The following is a 23,000-nucleotide window of genomic DNA, read 5'->3' as shown; positions in this document are numbered from 1 at the left end:
CATTTTAAACTCAGTCATTAGCAGCACTGGCACTGTATCAGGGGCATGAAGGCTTTTTTAAAGTTATGCTAAAGGGGATAGATTATTCTCCACCAAAATGCTGTATACACATCCTATAGAAGAGCATCTTGTGCTGACATCTGAAATCTCTGCACTTGCATGCTAAAAGAACTTGAGATGTAAATGGTTATATGCCTATGGGTAAACTCTCTCCAAGTCCCTCTATGTGCATATATTGCCAGATTGTGAATGCCCATCACTTTCATGAAGACAGAAATGTTGCTTAGAGAATTGATGCTCTTAACCTTGCAGATGAGTCTTAGTTTGTATTCTGGTATTAGTCTGTTAAATTAGCTAGGCTTTCCTACTGATTTTAATCTCATGATAAGACAGTGAGGCAAGTCCCAGTGAGAGATTCATCTGGGCTTGGTTTCAGCCCTCAGACGGGGCCTGCTTCCCTCTGTCCACTTTGACTGCTCTGTGTTATCAGGTGGTGAGGGGTGAGAATGAGCCTTGCTTGGTTTTACTGGCAATAGTTCTGACTACTCAGTTTGGCTCTAGCCTTCATGTGTTGAGTCTCATTCCAGATGATAGTCCGAGGAAGTTTATGCAGATGGGGAACTATTATGTAGTAGAACATGGTTTTACATACAAGTCACTAATCTCAGCAGAGACACAGCTGCTGGCTTAAAGCAGGTATCTCTATTCTTGCTTGTGCTGAGAAGAGTCACTGCTGTAGTAGCCTTGTCCACTGGACTCAGTGGAGACTTTAAGAGCAGCTGCATTACCCACTGTAAGAATGTGTAAGTATACACGCTGTGGGAATGGTGCTGCACTGAGACCCAGATCTAATCTTCAGACAGTGTAGAACAAGTGAATGAACAAGTGAAGACATGTGGTAGCCTGGTCTTGACACTGTGCTTCCATGGTTTTCTTTTTAATATTCTGTATCTAGTCCTATTTGAATGCTGGCTGTGACCATATGTGATATGTATATTAAAAATATTCACAGACCAGTGGTTGCTAAGTGTGTTTGGAGTGGTTGTTGGTGTTGCTTTGAAGTCCCCAGTGTGTGTTGTTCTGAGCAGTAAGCGGAGAAATCAGCAGTATAGGGAGTTACTGCTGCCTTCTGTTTGCTTCCATTTCATGTTTTTGCAGCACACCTGAGGTCAGTCAGGACTCCAGTGTGTGGCCATGGCTGCTTCTCATCTAAATCTGCCCTGTTTGAGGAGCTCAAAAATGTCAGCAGAAGCCATGTTGAGCTCCAATGTAGTTCCTAGTGATTTCTGTGGATGCTTGGTCTTCTGAGGCATAGTTCCAAAATATTTTGGCCCTTCTGTGAGACTGAAAAATTCTGTACACATTTTTCTGCTGTGCAAAGGTGATGTGCAGTCTGTGGACGAGACAAAGCCTTCATGGACCAGTTGCTGTTGGGTTATAAAAATGCTGTTCTCCCTCCCTTTCTCCCCTCTGCCCTCATCACACATCCCTTGCTTGACTGATAATGTGAACTGCCCTTGTAATAGATCACTCGGCTCAATATCCAATAGGCATTTGAAGGTTGGGCTACTGAGCCTGTTCAGAAGCTCCTGTTATAGAATGTGAAGTCCTGGATAACTTAGAGTGAACTACGTTTATTAAAGTAACAAATAAAAAAATATTTTTTTGTTTGAATTTTTGTGTCTCTCTTTCCAAGCTCTAGATGTGGTCATCTCAACCAGCAATGTGTCTGTGACCGAAAGAGACTCCCTGGATCTTACATGCAACATCACAACAGACAGAAGTGGTATTTTCCAAGCAGAGGTGATGTGGTATTTTTCTGCATCACCTGATGACACCTTGTCAGATGCTCAGCTCCTGCTGAGCATGGACCACGATTCCGTTGTCAGTGATTCAACTCTCATCAGCCTCAGCCATGTGGACAGAAACTCCTATCGCCTCTTGGTGCGTGATGTGGATGTGGAGGACTCCGGCTACTACTTCTGTGAAGCTGCTATCTGGGTGCCACTGCACAATGGGAGCTGGCATAAGGTGGTGGAGAGGACCTCTGCACCAGTCAGTGTGGTGGTGACAGCACTGGGTGAGTGATTGTGCTGTCAGACTTCATGGGTAACGTATCCCTCAGTGCTTGGCCCCGTCAGAAAAGGGAGAGTACCTTGCAGAATCTCTTCTGCACAAATGTTTCTCTTGTTTGCATCTATTATCTACGTGTAGGGATCTCTCTCACATATATTTCTCTTTATGCAAATATCCTTAGAAGTAAAGTTACCTGGGAGAATTACTAAAAATGAAACTCCAGTAAAACTTCTTAAAAAGCCTATTGTTTTACAGATAGGTCTAGATATGTCAGCCTACCCAATCTGTTCTCTAGTTTATTCTTGAGGAGATAATAGCTCCAATTTAGTGGCAGTGAAACTCAGGATGTTGTTGCAGAATGGTGTAGGTAAGGTATGCGCACCTGCTAAATTGCACAAGATGTTGATGGTATTGGAAGCATGAATGAAGACGGATGTGAACTGGCAGAGCTGTAGTGCTTGGTGCCTGTTCCCAGCTCTGACTGGAGGCAAGCATCCAGGCCCAAGCCCTTTCAATGTACCCTTTCAGATCCTCTTGTCATGAGAAACTGGTGGTACTACCCAGTTACAAAGGCAGAGCTCCTCCAACATGAAAGTGCTGAATGAGGCTAGCATATAGAGAGCCTGTTTTTCAGCAATAAATGGCTGTGCCATAAGGTTAAATCCCATCAACAATGACTTTAAATGTTGCATTTTAGCATTGTGCAGAGCAGCTGAGCCGTGGCCGTCTCCAAGTACACTTGTAATGTGTACTAAAGTGCACAAGTGATTAATGTCTTCATTTCCTGTCCTCATTCAGCCATTCACATTGCACATTTAACTTGTGTGTGTTCCCTCCTTTCCCCACTTGTGTGCATGTGCAGTCATGCACGTGTGTTCATGTGTGTACAGATGCACTTGCATGCTTGTGTGCTCCCTTGTCATGCCTGTACCTGTAGGACTTCTCTTTACTCTTTCCGTTCTAATTTAGCATTATTTGGGAACAGGAGAAAATAAAATCTGCTTTTCAGCAGATGCAGATGCTTGGTTGCTAGGGAGAGGGAAAGCAGAATAAATTTTCAGCGTTTGAGGTTTTCAACTGCATCCAGAATTCACCAACTCCTCCTCCTTAATGGAAGTTAAGAGCTCCTGGAGTATTAAGTCATTGAATTGTCAGTGAGGCTGTTCTTTGACAGCTGACAGAGTGGAGGAATGAGGTTTATCCAGCCAGCCTTTTATTCTTTCTAAATCCTCTGTTTGAGTGTCTGTCAGGGTGAAGCGCCTATCTGGAGTGGTGCTATCAAAGAGAAACTCTCTTCTTAGGGTCCTTCTCCTGCCCACAAATAAACCACAAGCGATTTTCTGAGAACTTGGGATTCTTGTGGCTTTTTCCTTCTTGTGCTCCTGTCTAGAGAAGTGCATCTGCTTTCATATTCTTTGTTGCTGTGAAAATATTAGTTGGTCTTCAATGCCTTCTTTTTGAGGGGAAGGCATGGCAAAGGGAGAATAGTAAGAGAGTTGTAGAGTGTGAGCAATACATCATGAGGCCATGGAGTAAACTACTCTTTTGTGAATGAGAAAGGAAGAGCAATGTAGCTGTAGAATCTAAGGGGCCTTATACCAAAATTGGCATTTGGCCATCATTAATAATCTGTGCTTTGGTTGTACCAAAATTCTGTGCATTTTCTTTTTATTTTGTCTTGCCCTGAAAATGTGCAGAAATCTCCACATGCTCACTGGTAGTAGGTACCACAGACTTTGTAAGTGGTGCTTTTATGATTTTATGTTGCCTAATGTCACAGAAACTCACCGACAGTATTACCAGATTCTCTGGGGTCTGGTGTGTATTACTGCCCTTGTTCTTGCTAGATGCAAGGACACTGGTGAGAGATCTTTTCTGCAGGCTGACATAGAAGCAGCCCAGCTTGTTTGCTACAATTGTTTTTATCCTTTGCATCTCAAGTCCAAAAGTGCATATGCACACAGAGTTTCCACAGCAGTTCTATTAAGATGCTTTATTATCTTGGCTTGTTGGTGAGCTAAGCCTAAGTTTTAGCCTTGGATTGCCTTCTTTGTCCCAATTATAGCTTCAGTTAATTGTTTCTAGGAGGGCAAAATGCCAAGCAAAACATAAAGCAGGAAATAAATATGTAATGCTGAATACAGTTAGGCTGTAAAAGCCGCGTGATGAGTATTGGCCGAACAGTTGGGAAGCTGGTCATTTTTCTGAATTATAGTAGACAGCAAGACAAAAATATTCTAATACTAGTAAATAAATATGTATTTCCTTTGTGGTGTGAGGTTCTTGCTGTAATCTTTTTCCTTTACTATCTCTGTAGTCTGAGAGAAAATAGTCATGCGGCTCCCTTATCGCTTTTAGGCTTTGGGCAGCCAGCTATTTCAGATTTAAATACGGCAGCCCCATTCTTAACCCGTGAAACTCAGGTACTGATTTTCCAGCCTGAGATATCCCTGCCTCCCAGCTGCACAGTACACACTTCTGTATTCAGACTGTGAAGTTTTTTTTCTGATCTACACATCTTCACCTCTTATCCTACTTAGTATTTATTGACCTAGGTAGTATTTAAACTGCTGCCCTCTGAAATTTACTGTGCTCAGCTCTTGGTGCTGCCTCTGGCCAGTGCCAGTGGTGTTCTGTATCCCTTGGTTTGGGTGTCTGGGTGGGTGAACTGTTTGGCTGGATTTTATCATTCTTAAACTGTTGTAGAGACACAGTGGGATGGTGAAGTGTGGAAAAGAAGGCTTTTCAAGATTGGAGATGGCCTCTTATCCTGGAGAGATACTGGGAAAATGGGATGTCTCTGGTCAGTCCAAAGCTAGAGGATAACCAGTGTCGTACTGCAGGCTGCCCCAGGCATTTGACAGGTGCAAAAAGGGGCTGGCTGGGTTGAAATTGACCCACAGGTGGGTTCTTGGGGGCAGGCCTAAAGGAGGGAGTTATTTTGCTCAACAAGATCTATTAGTCCTGATTTTTCTGAAATGGTCTGACTAGACCTATGAAATGGAGTGTCTTGTTTGGAAATGTGGGTTTAGGGGTACCTGTGTCAGAGTGGTGCAAGTCTTGAGAACCAGATTCCAACTTCCAAGGTCTTGTAAGAAAAATGCATATTGTGGCACTTAGCTGGGATGCTAAAACTGGATGTTAGAAGTTAGTGTATCTTTTAAGTCTGACATTTTCTGCCTTCTTGCAGCTCCTAACCTGTTTCTTCTGCGTTTCCTCTCCTGCAGAGCCAGACTATGACGTGTTCCTGAATGCCTCTAAAACACCCAAGTTTTCAGACGACCCCACAGAGCTCAACTGCAGGATCACAAACGTCCAGGACACAGAAGCAAACATCCGCTTCACTGTTTCCTGGTACTACAGGCAGCGCCTGCCCGGGGACGACGTGGTGGCAGAGGAGCTGCTGGCTTCGATGGATGCAGACTGGACTCTGCTGCTTGGGGACAGGGGCAGAGAGAGGATTCAGAATGGGGAAATCATCTTGTCTAAAAAGTCTGCTGACACCTTCAGTTTGAGAATCCAGTGGACTTCAGAGAGTGACCGAGGGGATTATTTCTGTGTCATCTCGGCGTGGAGTAGGCACCGCAACAACAGCTGGGTGAAGAGCAAAGATGTGACTTCTGCATCTGTCAACGTTTTCTGGGCTACACAAGGTAGGAACTTTACACCTGGGTGGCTGAGAATAGGCTTGTCAGCCAGAAGGCCTGCTAATGGGCTTTGGAAATGGGGTTCTGTGTCGATGAAGGTTTAAAAGCACTGTCAACTTGTGTAAAGGCCTCCTATATCTGTGGAGGGGAGTAACTGCTTTACATCACTCCTTTATTTTACATCACCACTTTACCCCTTTTATGCAACAGTTTGGAGTGCAAAAGAAGAGACACCATCAAAGGAGAGATTCCATCAAGCTGCTGAGACTTCCAGGAGCTGGGCTGGAAGTGGCAGGGGTGGCATCCAGCAGTGTTGCTGTGGTCATTGCCCACTTTTGGGGCTTGGAGTATTGTGGTCTCTTTAGGGTGCATCTTGCTGCTAACAGCAGGGTTGTACAGAGGTGAAAAGAGGAATGTCACTTTGTCTTCTCTGTCTGACAGTCTGGGAGTTGTGGTTTTATTTTTGTCTTCTATAATCACGTGTTTAAAAAGCAGTTCTGAGGAAGTTCATGGGCATAGTACTACCAGAGGATCAAAAAATAAGTGTGTAGTCAAACACAGTAATTCAGTGGTTTGCTTAGATCTTGACCTTTTTTAGGGAAAAGTGAACTAGCTCTAGTCAGTATTTAACTTATTTTGGGGCATTTTTAGAAGCTTAATAGTTACCTGAAGTTGCTTAACTCTGATTTAAAATGGGATCTGTGTTTTCTGGATTTGCTGTAGAGTGATACTGTTTTGGCTCAGGGTAAAGTTATGCAAGAGGGTCTGTTGGAGAGCAGCAGAAAGGTTAGGATAACCTAAGATGCAATGTCTTTGTCAAAAATCTGTGCTTAGCTAAGCTGCATTTATCTTGATAGACTAGTTTAACAGTCTAGCTTAGGCATCCACAGGCAGAGAACTATATTCCAGAGACAAGCCATTTGAAATAATTTTGAAGTTGTTTAGGGATAATCCCTGAGCAGCAAATTGGAAATCTTCTGCTGTGACTCTGCTTCAGTGGAGAGAGAAGTGGTGGGCTGCTTGCTCAGTACAGGGAAAGGTTTGGGGTTGGAAAGGTTTGGGGGTTTTTTTGTGTTTGTTCGTTTGTAATTTTTTTTACCCCTGAAGCTGACTTCTCCAGCAGGACTGAGAAGTCTCATTAATGCTGGATGTTGGTCACAATTAGTTCAGTGTTATGCCACAACACGGAGTGTGTGCATGTGCATGCCAGTGTAATGGATCGTCGCCTTCGGAGCAGCTACAGAGACCAGCTGGAGTTGAAAAGTCTCAGCCTGTGTTGACATTTCTGAGGGAAAACAAACCGTGACAGGTGTGAACATTCCCTCGTTTCTGGTTTTGTTCCAGAAACTCTGCTAATTTTGCAGCACAAATGTAAATGTTATAGTCCCTGTGCTGAAAAGTACGTTCTGTTGGCAAACCTTGGGGTTGGGGGATTTATTATGTGAAAGTGAGGTCTCCTACAAAAACCTTCCCCTCCTGAAAAAGGATGTTGTATGTATATGAGATGGGGAGGGCGAAATATAGGTTTGATTTCCCGTTCAGCAGTGCAGCCCCAGATGCCTCTCCCTGTGTGCTCTGTCCCCTGCCTTATCCTATTCCTGTGAGCTCCAGACTCGGCTGCTGGGAGCCCAGTGCTGTAGCCAGCAGCTATGAAGGAGTTAATCTGCTGCTGCCTGTGCTCTCTGACTGCTGTTTTGACAAGTATCTCTGGTGATTTGAGTCCCTAACTGCTCCCAGTGCTTATAAAAGCCAGCAGCCAGGCTCCCACGTGTTTGCCTAAGGAGAGAACAGAAATTTGCCTCTTCCTTGCATAGCTTATGCCTATACAGAGACTTTTCTTCCATCTATTTCATTGCTTACATCTTCTTTGTTGATTTTTAGAGTGCTGCTTTGGGGGAGGATGTTGGAGAAATCTCACTTTGAAAACAATTGTTCTGAGTTTTTGAGAAAGGAGAAATGGGTTTATATTGTGTCTGTGGGTCTCTCAGCAAAGAGGGGTGTTCAGAGCCTTTATTCAAAATGTAAACATCGTGTAAACATGTAAAAAACCCTTTTTTGTGCATTGTATAATAAGTTGTGTGTTTGCCCATTTGAACTTGGGGTTTTATTGTCTCTGTTTTGTATTTTATTCTACAGGGGCCAATAATGCTCACACATCTTTCTGCTTACTCAGCTTTGCAAATGCAGCCAATTGCTATCATAGATCACCGTTGTTTTTGACATAGTCTGCCTGATATATTTCTTCCCCTCTTCTACTTCTTCCCCTGCCAAGGTGACAAAGAAGGCATCTCTGTCTCATCTCAGAAATTAAAAACATCAGTTGTATTATTTTTTGCTTATTTAGAATACAAATTCCAGTCAGTGAAAAGGAGTGAAACCTTTTTTTACTAGCTCTGTAAATGATTTTGAACCCAGAAAAAAGTTTGGTTTTCTAAAAGATATTTTTCTTTATTTATTTGAATATGAGTTACATTTTGAACACAGTTACTGTTTGCATTGAAAAAAAAAAAAAATCAATGCTTTTTTCCTAAACCAGTGTTGTCAGCTTCGGATCTGCATGGAGTACTTAGCAGAAGAAAACATTATCTTTTAATTGAAATTCCAAATCCCAAAGGTACTATTATTTGGGGTTTTGTTAATACTTCTGCCTTTAATTTACAAAATAATTATATTTAACATAATATTACTTGTCCTAAATGTTTGCCTAGGCCCTCCCATCACGCTTAATTGGGAGCAAGGGTGCCTTAATCTTTCAGACAGTCCTGCAAATAGAGAACAGATAATATTTCTGCCACCTACTTTTCTTTATCATTGCTGATGTATCACAGACACACAGTTCCCCCCGGGCACAGAAGTCCCCGTGGCACTAAGCTGGAGCATGCATGTGCCAGTGTGGCTGTAGGGACAGGAGTTCCTGCAGCCAGGTGTGTGTTCTGTGTTCAGGTGTAAGCTGCAGTGCAGGCTTTGGTGTGCCTGCTGTGCTTCCAGAGCTGCTGGGGCTGCACTTGTACCCCGGGGTGTTGTACAGCCACCTCCTGCCACGGCAGAGCTGTCACTGCCTTAATGCCTGCTGCATTCCCTGCACTTGCAGCCTTGTCAGTGCACTGGGGGATGAAGGGGCCTTTTTGAACACCAAGATTCGTATCAGCAGCCTCAAGCAGCACTGTGAGGCTCCAGCATTGCTGTCAGCCCTGGCCAGTGTGCTGCTTTTCCAGCTGCAGTCAAAGCAGTGCAGGGAAGGTGTTTGCTGTTTATTCTAAGGTCTCCTTGACCTTGTAGCTGTTGGGCTTCTCTAGAAATTTGCCTGCTGTAGATTAGGTGGAAACTGGTTTTGGTCACTACCTGGGAAGTGCTCTTGAAGCTGAGCACACACTTTGTGGTAGAAGAGCACTGGGAGAATTACAGTGTGGCTTAACCACTTGGACTGGCCAGTGATGGAAGGCAGAAGCTTGCACTGCCAGGCTCCAAAGTACAGTTTACTCAAATTTTATTTGAGTGATTTGGCTAGGATTTCTTCTGTTGCTAGCCCTCTGTCTTGGAGTAGTGCCCAGGCTTTGGGTATGGTTTACTTAGGAACTCTTCCCCTACTGCTTTCCAGAATAAACTGCAGATTGCAGCCTCCTGTATATGACCAAGCAAGGTGTGTTTTATTGTGCTTTTCATTCACGGAGCTTTACAAGAAGGAGATGAGACTCCACATGGGACTGCAGCCGTGTATGCAGACAGGCAAGTGTGTGGAATAGTGGTCAAGATGCACACTGCTTCCTTGGCAATTCCCAAAAGATTAGAAATGAGACCTTAGCCTGCAGTTCTTGGAAGAAAACATTCATTTGACCTCTCTGGCTCATCTTATGCTGCAAGATCTGATGAGTAATTTCTGCTAACACAGGAAACATGAAGAGACCTTCCATTCCCTCTTAATTTTCTGTGCAGATTACTGTTATTTCTAAGATAAGTGCCAGATCTTTGGGCTGCCCTCTTTTTCATAATGTGGACTCTTACACACACAGACAGCTACATGCTTTTATAGGTGGGGTGAAGGAGTGCTAATTACATTTCATCTGCTGCTACTGAAGGAGAACAATATTGGCACAGAACCAGCATATTAAGAATAGTGATCCAGGTTTTTCTAGTTGATAGGATATGGAGCCTTTTTGTTGTTGTTGTTTTACTTTGCTACATATGCAGGTCTCTAATATTATGGCACATACAGAAACATCCCTTTGATCTTTTTTTGCCTTTGTTGCAAAAGGAAATATTCAGCACCTGTAGGTGATGGGTTGTGTGTCCCCTTCTCTATTCTGTTCTAGATTTCTTATGGTCTGACAAAAGAGGGGGGTGGCTCTGTCTTGTGTGTTCATCCAAACTAAGGATCTCAGGGGTTTTTAAAGGTAGAAAAATGCTTTAAAAGAACTTTCATAAGAACATATCTCCTTGTTCTCCATTCAGCATCCTAATTTCTAACCCTTCTGAATGCTATCACTGTTCTCCAGCTGCATCTCTGGGCTTCATTTGTTCTCTTCCACATTCTACAAATGGCATTTTTGCTGTTGTTCCATGCTACCACCACTCCTTTCTTCTTTTCCTTTAGCAGAAATACTTAATAAAAAGCATTTGCTATTGCCCTCAAATGGAAAAGCAATAAAGGATGTCTAGGAACAAAATTTGCTCTGAACTTGTTGGGGACAAGACACTGCCCTTTCTGCTGCTGCCCGACCTGTGGCTCAGGGAGTAGTGGAAGTTAAGGTGTTTGAAGCCCAGGTAGTAGGGGGAGTTATCTCAGCTGTAGCTGAACTGCTCTGAACATGTGAGGGTGTTTAATCTTAAGCACATATACCAGAGACCAAATGTAAGATTTCCTTTCTGGTGCCTAGGACCCAGTGTTCTGATGTGAAGATCAACGATGTAAAGAACATTTAAATAAGGAGGGATTTTTGCCCAGAGCCTCCTCATATGGCCTAGAAAGCAACAATATGTGCCAGAAAAGTATAACTAGCTGTTTGTGCGTCTGCTTTTGGGACAAAATATAATTGCCTACTATATTCCTAAAAATATGTGAAAAGCTGATCTGTGCTGGGCTCCTAAATACTGCAGTCGTATGAAAAAGGAAATATCAGAGTCTCACAGACACAGAATGAGGACAAAAAAAAATGGATTTAAAGTCTGGAATCTGATATCTGATGAGTCTTTTCACAAGGGAGAGGAGAATGACTCTGATGCCATACAACTTCATTTGTGATTGTACCCTGAGTGCCTAAATGTGCAACTCTTGTGTTGTCACTTGCTTAGTGGGTGGAAGTGTGAGGGGGGTTTGGTGTGGAGTATCAAATAATTCTGTGCTCAGCTAGACCACTAGAAGCATCTCAGCCTTCACTGCTCCTGCTGTTTCTTTATATAGCTTTGTACTGTGATCTGCTTTATACAGTACTGATTTAAAGTTGTCATACCGGGTTTCTCATCTTGTGGGCTGTGTTTACTCATTGTGAAAACTGCTGCTTGAAGGCAAAACACTGCAAAATGTAATCTTGACAAGTATCTTGTTGCTCTTGTGGGGAGGACATAAATATTACTGCATTTAAGTTCAGTTTTGGGGAATGTGTTTCAATCTCACCATTGCTTATTTCCCTTTTCCTGAGAAGTTTTGTCTGCATAAAGAAGTTCTGTGGAGCTTTTTAACAGGTCTACACTCTTTTATTTTTTTTTTTAATAAAGGAGGGCAGGGAGAATATGGTGCAGCAAAGTCCAGAGAGTTGGATTGGCTCTATTTTTGCAATACTGTCACTTCTATGTATTCTGCCCCAGCCCCCCCTTCCTTAAGAAAAACCTTGATGTACAGGGTGTCTTTTCATCACAATGCCAGGAAACTAGCAATTCCCTTTCTTTTTATCTGATTCTGATTTCAGTCACTCCTCATTTTCTCAGTTTCTCACTGTGAGCTTGTATTTTGTGTGTCTTGGAGCTGTGCTCCGAGATGTATAATTTTCCTAAACCCTGTAATTAAGGGATTCTTGGGATTGAGGAGACAGTAAAGAATGGAAGGAAACTAAGCAGTAAGTGTTGCTGGAATTCTTGATGTCAAATGGGAAACGTCAAGACTTCTGGTAGGCTTGTATGCAAGTAAATGTGTGAGAAGCAAGGGGTGGAAAGACTGACACGGAGGCAGAGGTGTGTGTAAATCTGTATGAGGATGCCTGGGGTGGAGACTTCTGTTACCACCAACTTTTGTCATGTGTTTTCAGCTGAGTGTATCTGGATTGCTGTTAGGGGGGATTTTCAAGGGAAATAAAAGATGCTACACTAAGTGCTGCCAATTCAGCGAGTGGCAGCTTTTGTCATTAGTCATGAGTATTTCAGCAGTGCTCTTACTACCCCATCATTGAGGGTGCTCTTCCAGATCCAGTATGAAACTGGGACTCTGAATCTTGTCTAATATCTTTATTCCTGAATAAAGCAATCCTGGGGATCCTGTCTTGTTAACAAGCTGTGTATTCTATTATCCTTTCATTATTTGGTGTTTGTTTGAATTTGTGCATCTTGACCCAAACTGTTGAGTGCATGTGTGTGCGCGCACTGTTGAGTAGCGTTCTGGGCTGTCCACATGTTTAGATAAATGTGCTGGGATTTGTTCCTCCAAAAAAGAAGCTTTGCCTGTCTGTCATCTTCTAGGTCGAATGGTGCTGCAGAAATACCCGTGCCTGTTTGTTAACCCTCTCTCGCTGCTTTATTTCCTTCCCTCTTCAGATTACACGCTTACAGTGGAGGCGGTGAAATTGAAGCCATTCTTTGTAGCAGGCCACACCTTTGAGATGACGTGCAAGGTGTCCTCCAAGAACATCAAGACGCCGCGCTACTCCGTCCTCATCACAGCTGAGAAGCCCCTCGCGGACCAGTCGAACCCCAACGGAACCACTCGCATCATCTCCTTGAACCAGGATTCCGTGGTGCGGCTGGAAGACTGGACGGACCAGACCCGCGTGGATGGGGTGGTCCTGGAGAAGGTCCAGGAGAACGAGTTCCGCTACAGGATGTATCAGACCCAGATCTCTGATGCTGGGCTCTACCGCTGCGTGGTGACCGCCTGGTCTCCGGGTGGTGGGGGCATGTGGCGTGAAGCAGTGAATGGCTTATCCAACCCTATCCAGATAGACTTCCAGACATCAGGTTGGTACAGAACCTGGCAGCCGTGTGTCTAAGCCAGAGAGGGAGAGAATTCTGTGACACTTCCCATTGATTTCTCTGTGTCTCAGAAATACTTACTATTTGAAACAAATGGTATGATGGCTGAGAGCTGTGCTGTCTTCTTTGGTGGTACTTGTGTCCTTTGTGCTATTGATTGTTTACAGAAAGATGTTTAATGAATTGGCTGTAATCATAACCCCTGGGTTTTTCTCTACTAATGCAGCTTTTATGGTCCTGCAGGCTCAGAGCTCATTCTCAGTATGGAGCAACTGCTGCTGCATTTGCCAGCTGTATCACTAGATTGTTAGTAGCGGCTGCTCTGGAAGAACATTAATATAAACTGGATTTCTGTTCCAAAACAGACTCTATTAGCATAGCATTAAATTCCCTGAGCACACCTCACTGTCAAAGTAATTGCAGAAAATGGTCAGGTCAGGGTAACATTCCAGCCATCTCAGTAAGTGTATCCTGCCACTGCAAGACCTTAGAGGTCCCTCGTGGCTGAACTACAAAGCTCCACAAATTGGGAGGAATTTCAGTACCCAGAAGGACATCCTGTTCCTCAATTGCTTGCTGAAACCCTTACCTTCAGCTGTAACTAAGCCTGCCTGTTGAGATTTTTCTATAGAAATGTGCCTGTCCTGATACTGTGTTGGAGGGAGGGAGAGATGGATGGCATTGATTTGGATCATCAGAGATGCATATTCACTCTGACTTCTGTCATGTTACATTGTTGGGAAGTGCAGTGGGAGCTGTTTTTATAACACTGGTGCACATATGAGTGAAGGGCTCCTCTGGTGATTTGATAAACCAAGCTGGTGGGGTTTTGAGCTGGTAGGCCTTTCATGCTCATATTCTGCTGGTAGTAACAGGCTGTAGCATATTTAGGAGATGTGTCTGTGTCTAGGCAAGAGCAGGCTGACTTCTGGCTGCATCCACATCTAAAGTAATTATTCTGGATGATGTGGTTCCTAAGATCTGAACTTGCTTATATGGCACACTGGGAAAAGGACAAGGGCTGATCGTAGGAGGACAACCTGACAATGAGGACATCACTTCACAAGAAGCTCTTGAGATGTAGATTTGATCTAAGCTGGCCAGACAGAGGACATTGACTCAGCTTCTTTCAGTTTTAGGTAATTTCTCAAGATGGTTTAGTGGGCTGCAGTTTAGCCTTATTATTTTTCATATCTGGGTCAGACACAGTGGGAGAGTAGTATTTGCAAAGGGGATGATAAAAGAAACCAGCAAAAATGAAATCTGCACAAAACCCCACCCTGCCCCTCCAAGCTCCTATGCGGAGGCTTTCCTGCACAAAAGTGGTGGTTTGTGCCTCTCCCAATATTGCTGGTCTCGTGTCACTTTGAACTCCCATCCAAAAAGTTTGTTGGGATGCTTTGACACCCAGGGTTCAGAGGGAACCCTGCGAGCAATGCGAGGGAGGGAAGCGTGCGTGTTGTAGTCTTGACTTCTTTTTGCTGTCAGCCTCTCCTCCCAGCCCCTCCACCCAGATAGGATTTCTGGAGCGTGGAGTGAAGAAAGGGAGGCAGCATGTAGAAGTGCCCTGGGAATGTGTGAATTCCAGTAGCAGGGCTGGAGCAGGGGAGGGGATGGTCCTGAAGCCCTGTCAGCCTTTCATTCTTTACAAATGAATGAAGAAAGAAATGAGATCCCAGGCACAATTTGCTGCAGTGCTATTTCCCGAAATAATCTTGGCATGTAGCAAAATCTGTTTTGAAATACCTGCAATTTTATTTAATTGATGGATGAACTTTGTGTCCTTCAGTTGTTACTCAGATATCCCTGCTGGATATTCACCTCTGGGCATGATGAGAACATGTGATGAGCACAGTTAGAATGGACTAACTGTGGAATTATTATTTGGGAAATCATCTGGAATTAAGTATACCAGACAGAAGATGTTTTCTGGGTGTGTTACTTTGGTTTTGTTTGCTGAAGCCTCCTGTCTTTGATGCAGACTGAGTCAGGGAGCCAGAGGTAAATGGCAAAGTTGTGGAGCAGCTATGAAAGCACAGCTCAGATATCACACCCTTCTCTTGCATCCTGTGGCACAAGCAGCTGTCAAACTTGTTCTTCAGAAAAATAAGTTGGTGCCAGAATTTCCCTAATGGGCATAGTGAAAGGCAGAACTGCTGAGGGAGCTAATTATTTGTAGGGAGAATTTCCTCAAAATTGGAGGGAAGGCACTAACAGGAAAGGTGCAGGAAAAAAGAGGGGCATGCAGCTTTCCAGGCAACTGGAAAAAAAACCCCAAAACCTGGGGAGTACCAGTGTGCTAAATCCTGAGCTGTAGGGAGGGTGGGGTGTGGTGTCTTATGAGTATTTGTCCCTGATAGAAAAACTGTTAAGGAGTCAATTGCACTGATTTCTCAAAGTGTAACAGAGAGACAACTTATCTATAACTGCTGGAGGGAATATATACAGCAGTGTAATTTTGAAAAATTGGATGTATTCCAGTCTCCTCCGAACTTTGAAATCTTGGGCTTGGGCAGCATTTTCAGCTTCCATCATGGCTGTTGGAGTGGGGAAGGGATCAATAAGGAAGCAGCATTTTCAGCAAAAGGAAGCCCTTAAAGGGTTTTACGTGAAGCTTTTGCTCCTAGGAGGAATTTCTTTCTCAGTTGTTTTTATTGATTCCCCTTTGATGGGGGATGGTGAGGCTTGCTGGGACTGGAAATCCTTCTCTCTCATTTGACTCTCTCCCAGATCTCTCCGAGCTCAGTGATGTTTCAAAGAGGAATTCTTAAGCATGCATACACATTGTGCAATGTGATCTCTCTGAGTGGCAGGGGCCTGTGAGCTTTTCATATATGAGCTGGGGACGGCACATGTGAAACTTCAGTGTTTCCTGCCACAATAGGCTTGAAATGTGGCAGTGCTCTGAAATGTTTTTCCATGAACATCTGTGGAAAATGTCTTGCTCGGATTCTTTCCATTCAGGGCAGAACTTGCTGGCTGCAAGCAGAGATCTCCTCTCTTCTTTCTCCACTTACTGTTGCAGAGGGATGTATTTATTCAATTTGGTAATGATCTGAAATGCTGGTGTAAAGGCATTTGTTTGAAACACCGTGAACTAATAAAAAAGGAAATGTGGATTTTGTCCACTGGACCATATGAACTGGAAGTGAGGGTGGGGGAGTGTGGTGAGGAGGAAACTACTAGGCCATTAGTTTTCAAATATTCAATCAATGGCAGATTGTTCTCTGCTGGATATATTTAAGAACCAGAGAGGATCTTGTGAATCTTCTGGTATGACCTCATGGATAACATGGATCGCTAGACCAGTTTCATAAAATGAATGCCTTCTGTATGTCCAGCTGTTGTAAGCAAAATAAGCTTATCTGGGGGGCAGGCAAAGCAGTCCCATGTGAAGAATTTAATATTCCTCAGTGCTTTTTTGTCTTCCCAGTGTAGGACAGAGAGGTTCTGCCATGTCTTTTTTAAAAGGTTGCCCAGTGATGTGAGGAGCAAGAGCAGCTGCCAGTGCCTGTCTTGAAATATTCTCTTAATTTCACTGCACATTTTCTACTCCAGTACATCGTCTCTCCTCCCGAGCTATTTGCTGATGCATGTGTACAGATCCTTTCTTTCAGCCTGGAACACACCAGTCTTCTTGTGTTCTTCTCAAGCCAGTGTATGAAGACAGCTTCATAAACTCTGTTTTGGCATATGTTCTTTAATCTTCAAATCCTTTCACCATGAACTGGACAAACCAGGTTAGTGTTTAGAATGTATTTGCCCACTACACACTCTCAAGGATTTCTACAGAAGTGACTTATTTTCCTTTCCCTTAAAGGAAGCAGGGAGAAGGAAGCTTTTAATCTCACGTTGAGAAGTGTGTTATGAGAGAGATCCATTTGGAGCTTGGCTGTGCTCTGAGCTGTCTCTGCTCTGTGCCATTCAGCAGAGGGTAGAAAGTTCTGGAGAGGCAAAAATAAAAGAGAACTTGTAAGGGAAATATCTCAATGAAATCTTCAACTCTGGATTACATCTGCATGTGAGCTCATTGCACATCAATGTATTATCGTTCACTTTGGAAGAAGCTGAGATAAACCAAGAGCTGCTGAAATATGAGCTGAGTATTGATGTTGAACTTGCAATTAAAATTAAATGATGCCCTGCAATGACCCCGAGAGATACTCAATTTCAAGAAGGGCGAATAGAAAGATTCTTAAAGGAAAGAAAGCTTAATCACGGAAATGAATGAAAAGCAGTGCAGCAGAAACTCTTTGGCAAGAAAGGCTGGTATTTTCCAGCCACTGTTAATGGGCAGGAACATGCTTTGTCATTGTGTGCCTTTGTGCCTGTGTGCATTAATTTGTAGCTGGAAGTAGAAACCACGGACCTAACTACTGAGGGCTTCTTCCAGTAACAGCCATTATGAGGCTTGGGGTGAAGCTTGTTAGGGAACAGCTTCACGAAGAAACTGGGAAAGGGCAGGGGTCTGGAAAAGTGAAGTTGAAGAAACTTATTATCTGGAGAAAAGCAGGTCATGGAATTCTCAGTTGAAGAGTGAATGATTTGGTGCCAGGGCAGAGATGAGTAATATTTTGGACGATGCAGAACTCGTGGGTTGCATCAGTTGTTTTCCCCGTTGTGGTCTGTGGTGCAGTGTGATTGGAAGCAGGGAAGCTGCGTGCAGGAATTCCAGCCCCCTGATCAAGGCCTGGGCACGGGCTCCTTGGGGGGGAACAGCCTGCCCCAGGTCTCTGCTGTCATCAGATTACTTGACTTTTCTCTTCTCTACTTGGCTGGGAAATAAAGGTAGCTCATGTCCGTGGGGAGACTAGACCTTGTTTTTGCAGAGAAGTGCAGGGTAAAATGATAATCAGAGAAGACAAAACGCCATCTAGGACCCTAGATAATTAGGACCTCTTCTGCTACAGAACTAGATTTTAACTGGCTCATGGTTATTCTCTTTCCTTTTCCCATTTTTCTTGCAGATATAAAGTGTTTGGATTACTAAACAGGGAGAAAATGAGGTGATATCAGGTGAAGAGAGCTCAGAATTTGTCTCCAATTTGTAAATCCTTGAGTTGAGTAAATTAATCAGCTTGAACTCCTCTTTTCCACCCTGATGCCCCTTCAGTGTGAATCTGACTGAGCACAAAGTAATAAACAAATCTTGGTTCAGCTTACAAACACTTTTCCCTTTCATTTTTATGTGTAGAAGAATTAGCATAGCACTTTATAGCTGAAAACTGTATCACTGTAGGGTCTGGCTCCTGGAGTTACCTTCCTGGTGACATGAAATCAACAGTTTGAGCATTGAGATCTGTTATAAAAGGGAACATTCAGAGAAGAGTACACTGAACAAATCCTGATTCTGGAACCTGGTTTTTCTTTAAGCACTTCTAGATTTGTACTAGTAAACCTCTAATCTCAATTTCTTCACTTTCAGTTTAAAGTTGTGTAGTATTTTTCAAATGTTCAGGAGTCAAGAAATGCTCTGAGAACTCTTACCATCCTGACTGCAGATGCTTTTTAATATAAAATTGTTATTACTTTAATAAAGAAGAAAACTTCTTTTAGGGGCTTTATCTAAGCTTACATAAGGCCTTATTTATAGTGAGGAATAGATATTCTGGCTTATTTTAAATCCAAGTTCTCAGCAGAACATAGCAATTTAGGATGCTTAGCTCTTAGAATTGGGAGTGCTGGTTTGTTTTGTAAATCTGTGCTCTTTAGCTTCCAAATTATCTGAGCGAATGACACTTAACTTCAAATCTGATGTTACTAAAATCCAGTTATTTCTCAGCTTTCAAGCTCATGAACAGCTTTTCAGCATTTAACTTTGCTTTGTTCTTGATGAGTTTTACAGGTCATGCTTGATCTGTCAGCCCTGCAATTGAAACTAAGCTCTGGTTTGTTTATTCTCCCGAGTGACCACTAGGTGCCAATTACAGTATTTCAAACTGTTAAATGCAGGTGGCAAGATGGCCAAAGCCACCTCATCTGTTATCTGCAGAGTTCTGTTTTTCTCGGTGTTAATGTAGCATGAACTCATATCTCACTGAGGGAGAGAGCTCCTGTCACCTCCCCAGCCCTTCCAGTGACACTGAAAGTGCTTGAGCGTGACGGTGCTGAGACCCTGAGCCCGTGTCATCAGTGTCTGCTGGGAGCTGCCTGTTTTACCACATGCCTGTGTCTGTAACCTTGGCAGTGAGAACCCTCTTTTTTGTGTGGGTTTTTTGTTTGTTTGGGTTTTTTTTGTTGTTGTTGTTTTGGTTTTTTTTTTTTTTTTTTTTTTTTTTGGTGTTTTTTTTTTTTTTGGTTTTGTCTTGGAGGGCAAAAACTTGAGAAAAGTGCTTGGGTTTTGTGTTGGGTTTTGTGTTCTGAGCCTTGCTTGGTGTGGTCCAGATCCATGGCTTCTTGAACACTGGGTGGGGGAATGGGGCACTCAGCCTCCTGCCTTTTCAGGTTTTTTAAGGGGGGCAATAAATCTCTGAAGGTGCTTTATTCTGTCCTTTCATGCCTGAGGCCCAGGGCATGGGTCATGTGGGCAGAAAGCCTGAGATACCCCCAAAGAAGACATATAACCGTAGGAAGTTGCAGCCACACAGTTTTTGAGACTGAACTGAGGAACTTTCACTGTAATTAATCTTGCTTAGGTTTTAAAAAACAATTAAATGTTGTTTTCCCTCTTCCGCTGAAGAGGGAAGAACACAACCCCCAACACACCTCTTGACTATTGATATCCAGTTCTACCACAGGACAGTGATTTCTCCCTGGAGGTAGAAAAGGTAATTTGAAAGAAATGTTACCTGCTAGGGAAATACCTAAAGGGAAAGAACTGTTTGTGCTTTACCAAGGGAAAGCACAATCCTGAAATGCCAGTGCAGCTGATGCCTTGGAGCCTTCCTGCCTGGGAAGTTTTGGCTCTTCATGTAGGAGGCCCAGTGGAGAAGTGCTTGGTGACCCAAACTGAGGAGTGTGTTGGGAGTGCTGCATTTCCATGATGCACAGCCTTTCCTGGCTGAGTGACCTGCCAAGCTCAGCTTTTACCCTTGTGACATCCAGTGGCCAGGAATGCTCTGACTCCGCTCCACATCAGTGGTTTGTTGGTTTGCCAGGGTTTGAAGGCAGTTTCTGTTCAATGCAGCAGGTACCTGGACTTTCAGCCTAGAAATAAGGCCTGAAAAACCCCATGTGCCCTCTTGCTTAACCTGCCAGGGCAGGGGTAAGGTAGCCCATCCTTAGCCTGACAGAGCTGGTATCATGCAGTGCATCTCTCTTGCTCAACTCCTCCCAGCATCCAGGTTGCCTGCTGGAGCAGGGCATGTCCTGTATTCCTGATGTGATATCACCTCTCTTGCTGCAGGATAGACTTAGGATAGACTCTGAGCTATGGGCAGTATCAGGATTAGTATGGTGCTGTTCTGCCTTTGATCAGGGCAGCAGAGGGACTGTGCTGGGAATGCAGGGACGTTCCTAGCAGATTTTGACAGTCTCTTTATTTCTTTTCTCTGACAGTTCACACACAGCTTGAGATTTTTCTGCTTCTAGTTGGCTTGAGTGCCCTGGTCTATGTTGCCTTTAATCCCCTAGGACCTTGAACTTCTGTCTGCCCAACTCTGAACAAGAAGATGGAAAATGTCTTGATTTATCTGAGGACAAATAATCAAATAGTCTGCAAGGGGAATATAGTTTAGTGTGTGTGTGAGTGAATGTCAGGAAACAGACTGAATTCAAACAAAACCAGTTTAGACAGATGATGAGGAAGCATTCAGATTAATCTCTGTTCATCTCCTAGGAAAAGGATCCCATCATGCTGAGCTTAAGTTAGGGCTGCAGCCTGCTTGTGCAGTCACTACCTGAGCAGCTGATCTCAGGGTTCTGTGTCTCTTGTTTCCTTAAATGTGTTCTAGCATAAACATGTAGGAGTCTTGGTTGGTGATCCATTATAACCTCTATTGCATCTCCACCACCCTTTTATCCTTGTTTGGGGAGGGTAATTTGCAGTGTTAATTTTAAGAAAGATCTTCTAGTGTCAAAAAGGGTGTCAAACTCTCAGATTGCATGTCTGCATACTACCCTTGTGTACAAAAGTACAGCTGCTTCTGGGGCAGAGCAGAGGGCTGGTGAAATTTGGGGGAGGGGTGATTTTACAAGTTGGAGAAGTAATTATTGCACTGTAGTTGGAATTAATTTCTTAGTGTGCTGTGTATTTTCTGTTGGCCAAAACAAGCCAGGCCCTTGACTCTAGAAAATTTGCACCAAAAATTGTAGCTCTAGCTTCATGATACATCCAAGTTTCTTTTCAGAATCTCAGTTTGGGAATGGTGTGGTAACTGTGTGCCATGTAGTGAGCTATCAGTGTAGAAACCTGTTGAGAGGGCAAGGTACAAGTGGTTGTTTTGGATGATTTCCTAAAGTGTTCTTCATTAAAAGCATTGTTTGCTACTGATCTTCAGTGGATTTGAAATGTAGGGTTCTTGTATTAAAGTAGTAGCAGTTGAGAGTGGAGGAGAGCAAATAAACAGCTTTTTCTTTCCTCCTAAGCCACCCTTCTCTGCTTGTTGTTGCTGCTGCTGCTGTGCCAGAAGTAGGTGAGCCAGGTAATAATGGGAGTCTGGGGAGTGTTTTTAATCTGAGTCCCAAGTTTCTTCTTGGCTTCCCTGGCTCTTTCCCCCAAAGTCATCCTGGAGGTCACCGTTGGGATCAGCTTTCCTTCTACTTGTCTCCTTTACCTTGATTAGTAAGAGAAATCACAGAGGTATTTTGGTACATTCTTGAGTTTCTTCCCTGTGAAATAGAGAGTATTAACAATGCTGGCATATCTGAAGAGTTGTGATTTTGGTACTTTTGCACTAGAGAGGCAGCTGTTGTCAAAATTCTGGGAAGTTTTGGTTTTTTAACCTATGCATGTCAGAAGTCTTTTAAAACATCACAGTGTTGTCATGGTATCTGAGTATTTCAAAACAGCCTAATGGTTTTCACTGATATCATCAGCACTTTGCAGCTGAAGGAGTTACTGTACCCTTGGGCTTTCAGACATCTTCAGAAGAAGCTATCTGTGGCAGAGCCTGAAGGAAAAACCACAGAAAAGTATTATCAGATGCACTACTTGTATTGTCTGTTCCAGTATAGAGCCATTGGTATTGTTAAGATACTGTTTTGCTTTAACTTGAATTCCTATTAACAGCCTCAACAAAAAGATCCATTCTGGATTAGCCTGAAGATCTGAACTCCCATGCTCTTAAAGGAGTCACCAGTGGAAGACCAGCTCCTCTTGTGCTGGAGAGCAGAAGGCAGATTTGGGCAGCAGCCTCTGTGTTGGGTGAAAGGTCTGATGGTTTGGGTACTTTGTCTTAGTACAGGATTAAATGGCTAACAATGAACAACTATTTTACAACAAACTTAAATTGCTGCTTATCCCTACTTCAGAACTCTGTCTCCACAAACTAGGAGAGGATGCTTCAAAAATGTGCAAGAAAGGTGTTTGACAGTGAAATAAAGCCCATCATGAATAACTGTGGTTACTCTTTTCTAGGTCCTGTGTTCAATGTCTCGGTGCATTCTGACAGCCCAACGATTTACCAGGGTGAGGTGGCAGATTTGCTGTGCATCGTCACAACGGAAGGAATGCCACTTGAGCCAGGTATTTCAGCAAAATTATTTCACCTGTAACTCATTTGCCTTCAGAAGTTACAGCCCTGTGTCCTTTGAGTGAGGCTGGAGAGCTGAGAACCAACAATTCTGTAGAACTAGATAAAAGCAGGACAGTGTGCTTGCTTTTACACAGCTCAATTTAAAGCAAGTTTTGTTTTTTTTCACCTCCTAAGGGGAGAGGGAAAAAAATGTTCTTACCATCAAATCCCCCTCTGCTGTCCCCACCAACTGACCCCACTGCAGGTAATCTCAACCTACAATCATCAGATGGGCCATGAAAACTACTCCTATTCCCTTTAAATGGTAAGGAGATCCATTGGCTAAACCATTTAGAAGAAAATGGTCATCTGTAAAGAAATCCTAGACACCTGGCCAGTCAGCTTCTCACTTCAGAGTGAATTTAATGCTTGAGGTAAATCTAAAAATCGTAATAATTGACTGCTGCAGTTTAAATGCCAAAATGAA

General features: G+C 43.3%; 1 protein-coding gene across 3 annotated transcripts in view; it reads left to right on the top strand.

Moving 5' to 3' along the window:
• Positions 1-23,000, top strand: part of PTGFRN (prostaglandin F2 receptor inhibitor) — a 66,194-nt gene that overhangs the window by 31,678 nt on the left and 11,516 nt on the right. Inside the window, exons 4-7 of one of the 3 annotated variants that reach the window (XM_041480285.1) lie at positions 1,703-2,080; positions 5,304-5,729; positions 12,465-12,884; positions 22,417-22,524. In XM_041480285.1, the coding sequence (XP_041336219.1) occupies positions 1,703-2,080; positions 5,304-5,729; positions 12,465-12,884; positions 22,417-22,524 (1,332 nt within the window). Of the gene's footprint in view, positions 1-1,696; positions 2,081-5,303; positions 5,730-12,464; positions 12,885-22,416; positions 22,525-23,000 lie in introns of all 3 variants that reach the window. The other 2 variants (XM_041480284.1, XM_041480286.1) reach the window with 2 other exon arrangements.

The sequence above is a fragment of the Pyrgilauda ruficollis genome, unplaced genomic scaffold, assembly GCF_017590135.1.
Source record: "Pyrgilauda ruficollis isolate IOZ18807 unplaced genomic scaffold, ASM1759013v1 scaffold50, whole genome shotgun sequence".
In the NCBI taxonomy this organism is placed as follows: Eukaryota; Metazoa; Chordata; class Aves; order Passeriformes; family Passeridae; genus Pyrgilauda; species Pyrgilauda ruficollis.
The sequence above is the reverse complement of the archived record's forward strand: the minus strand, read 5'-3'. Positions and strand labels throughout refer to the sequence as shown.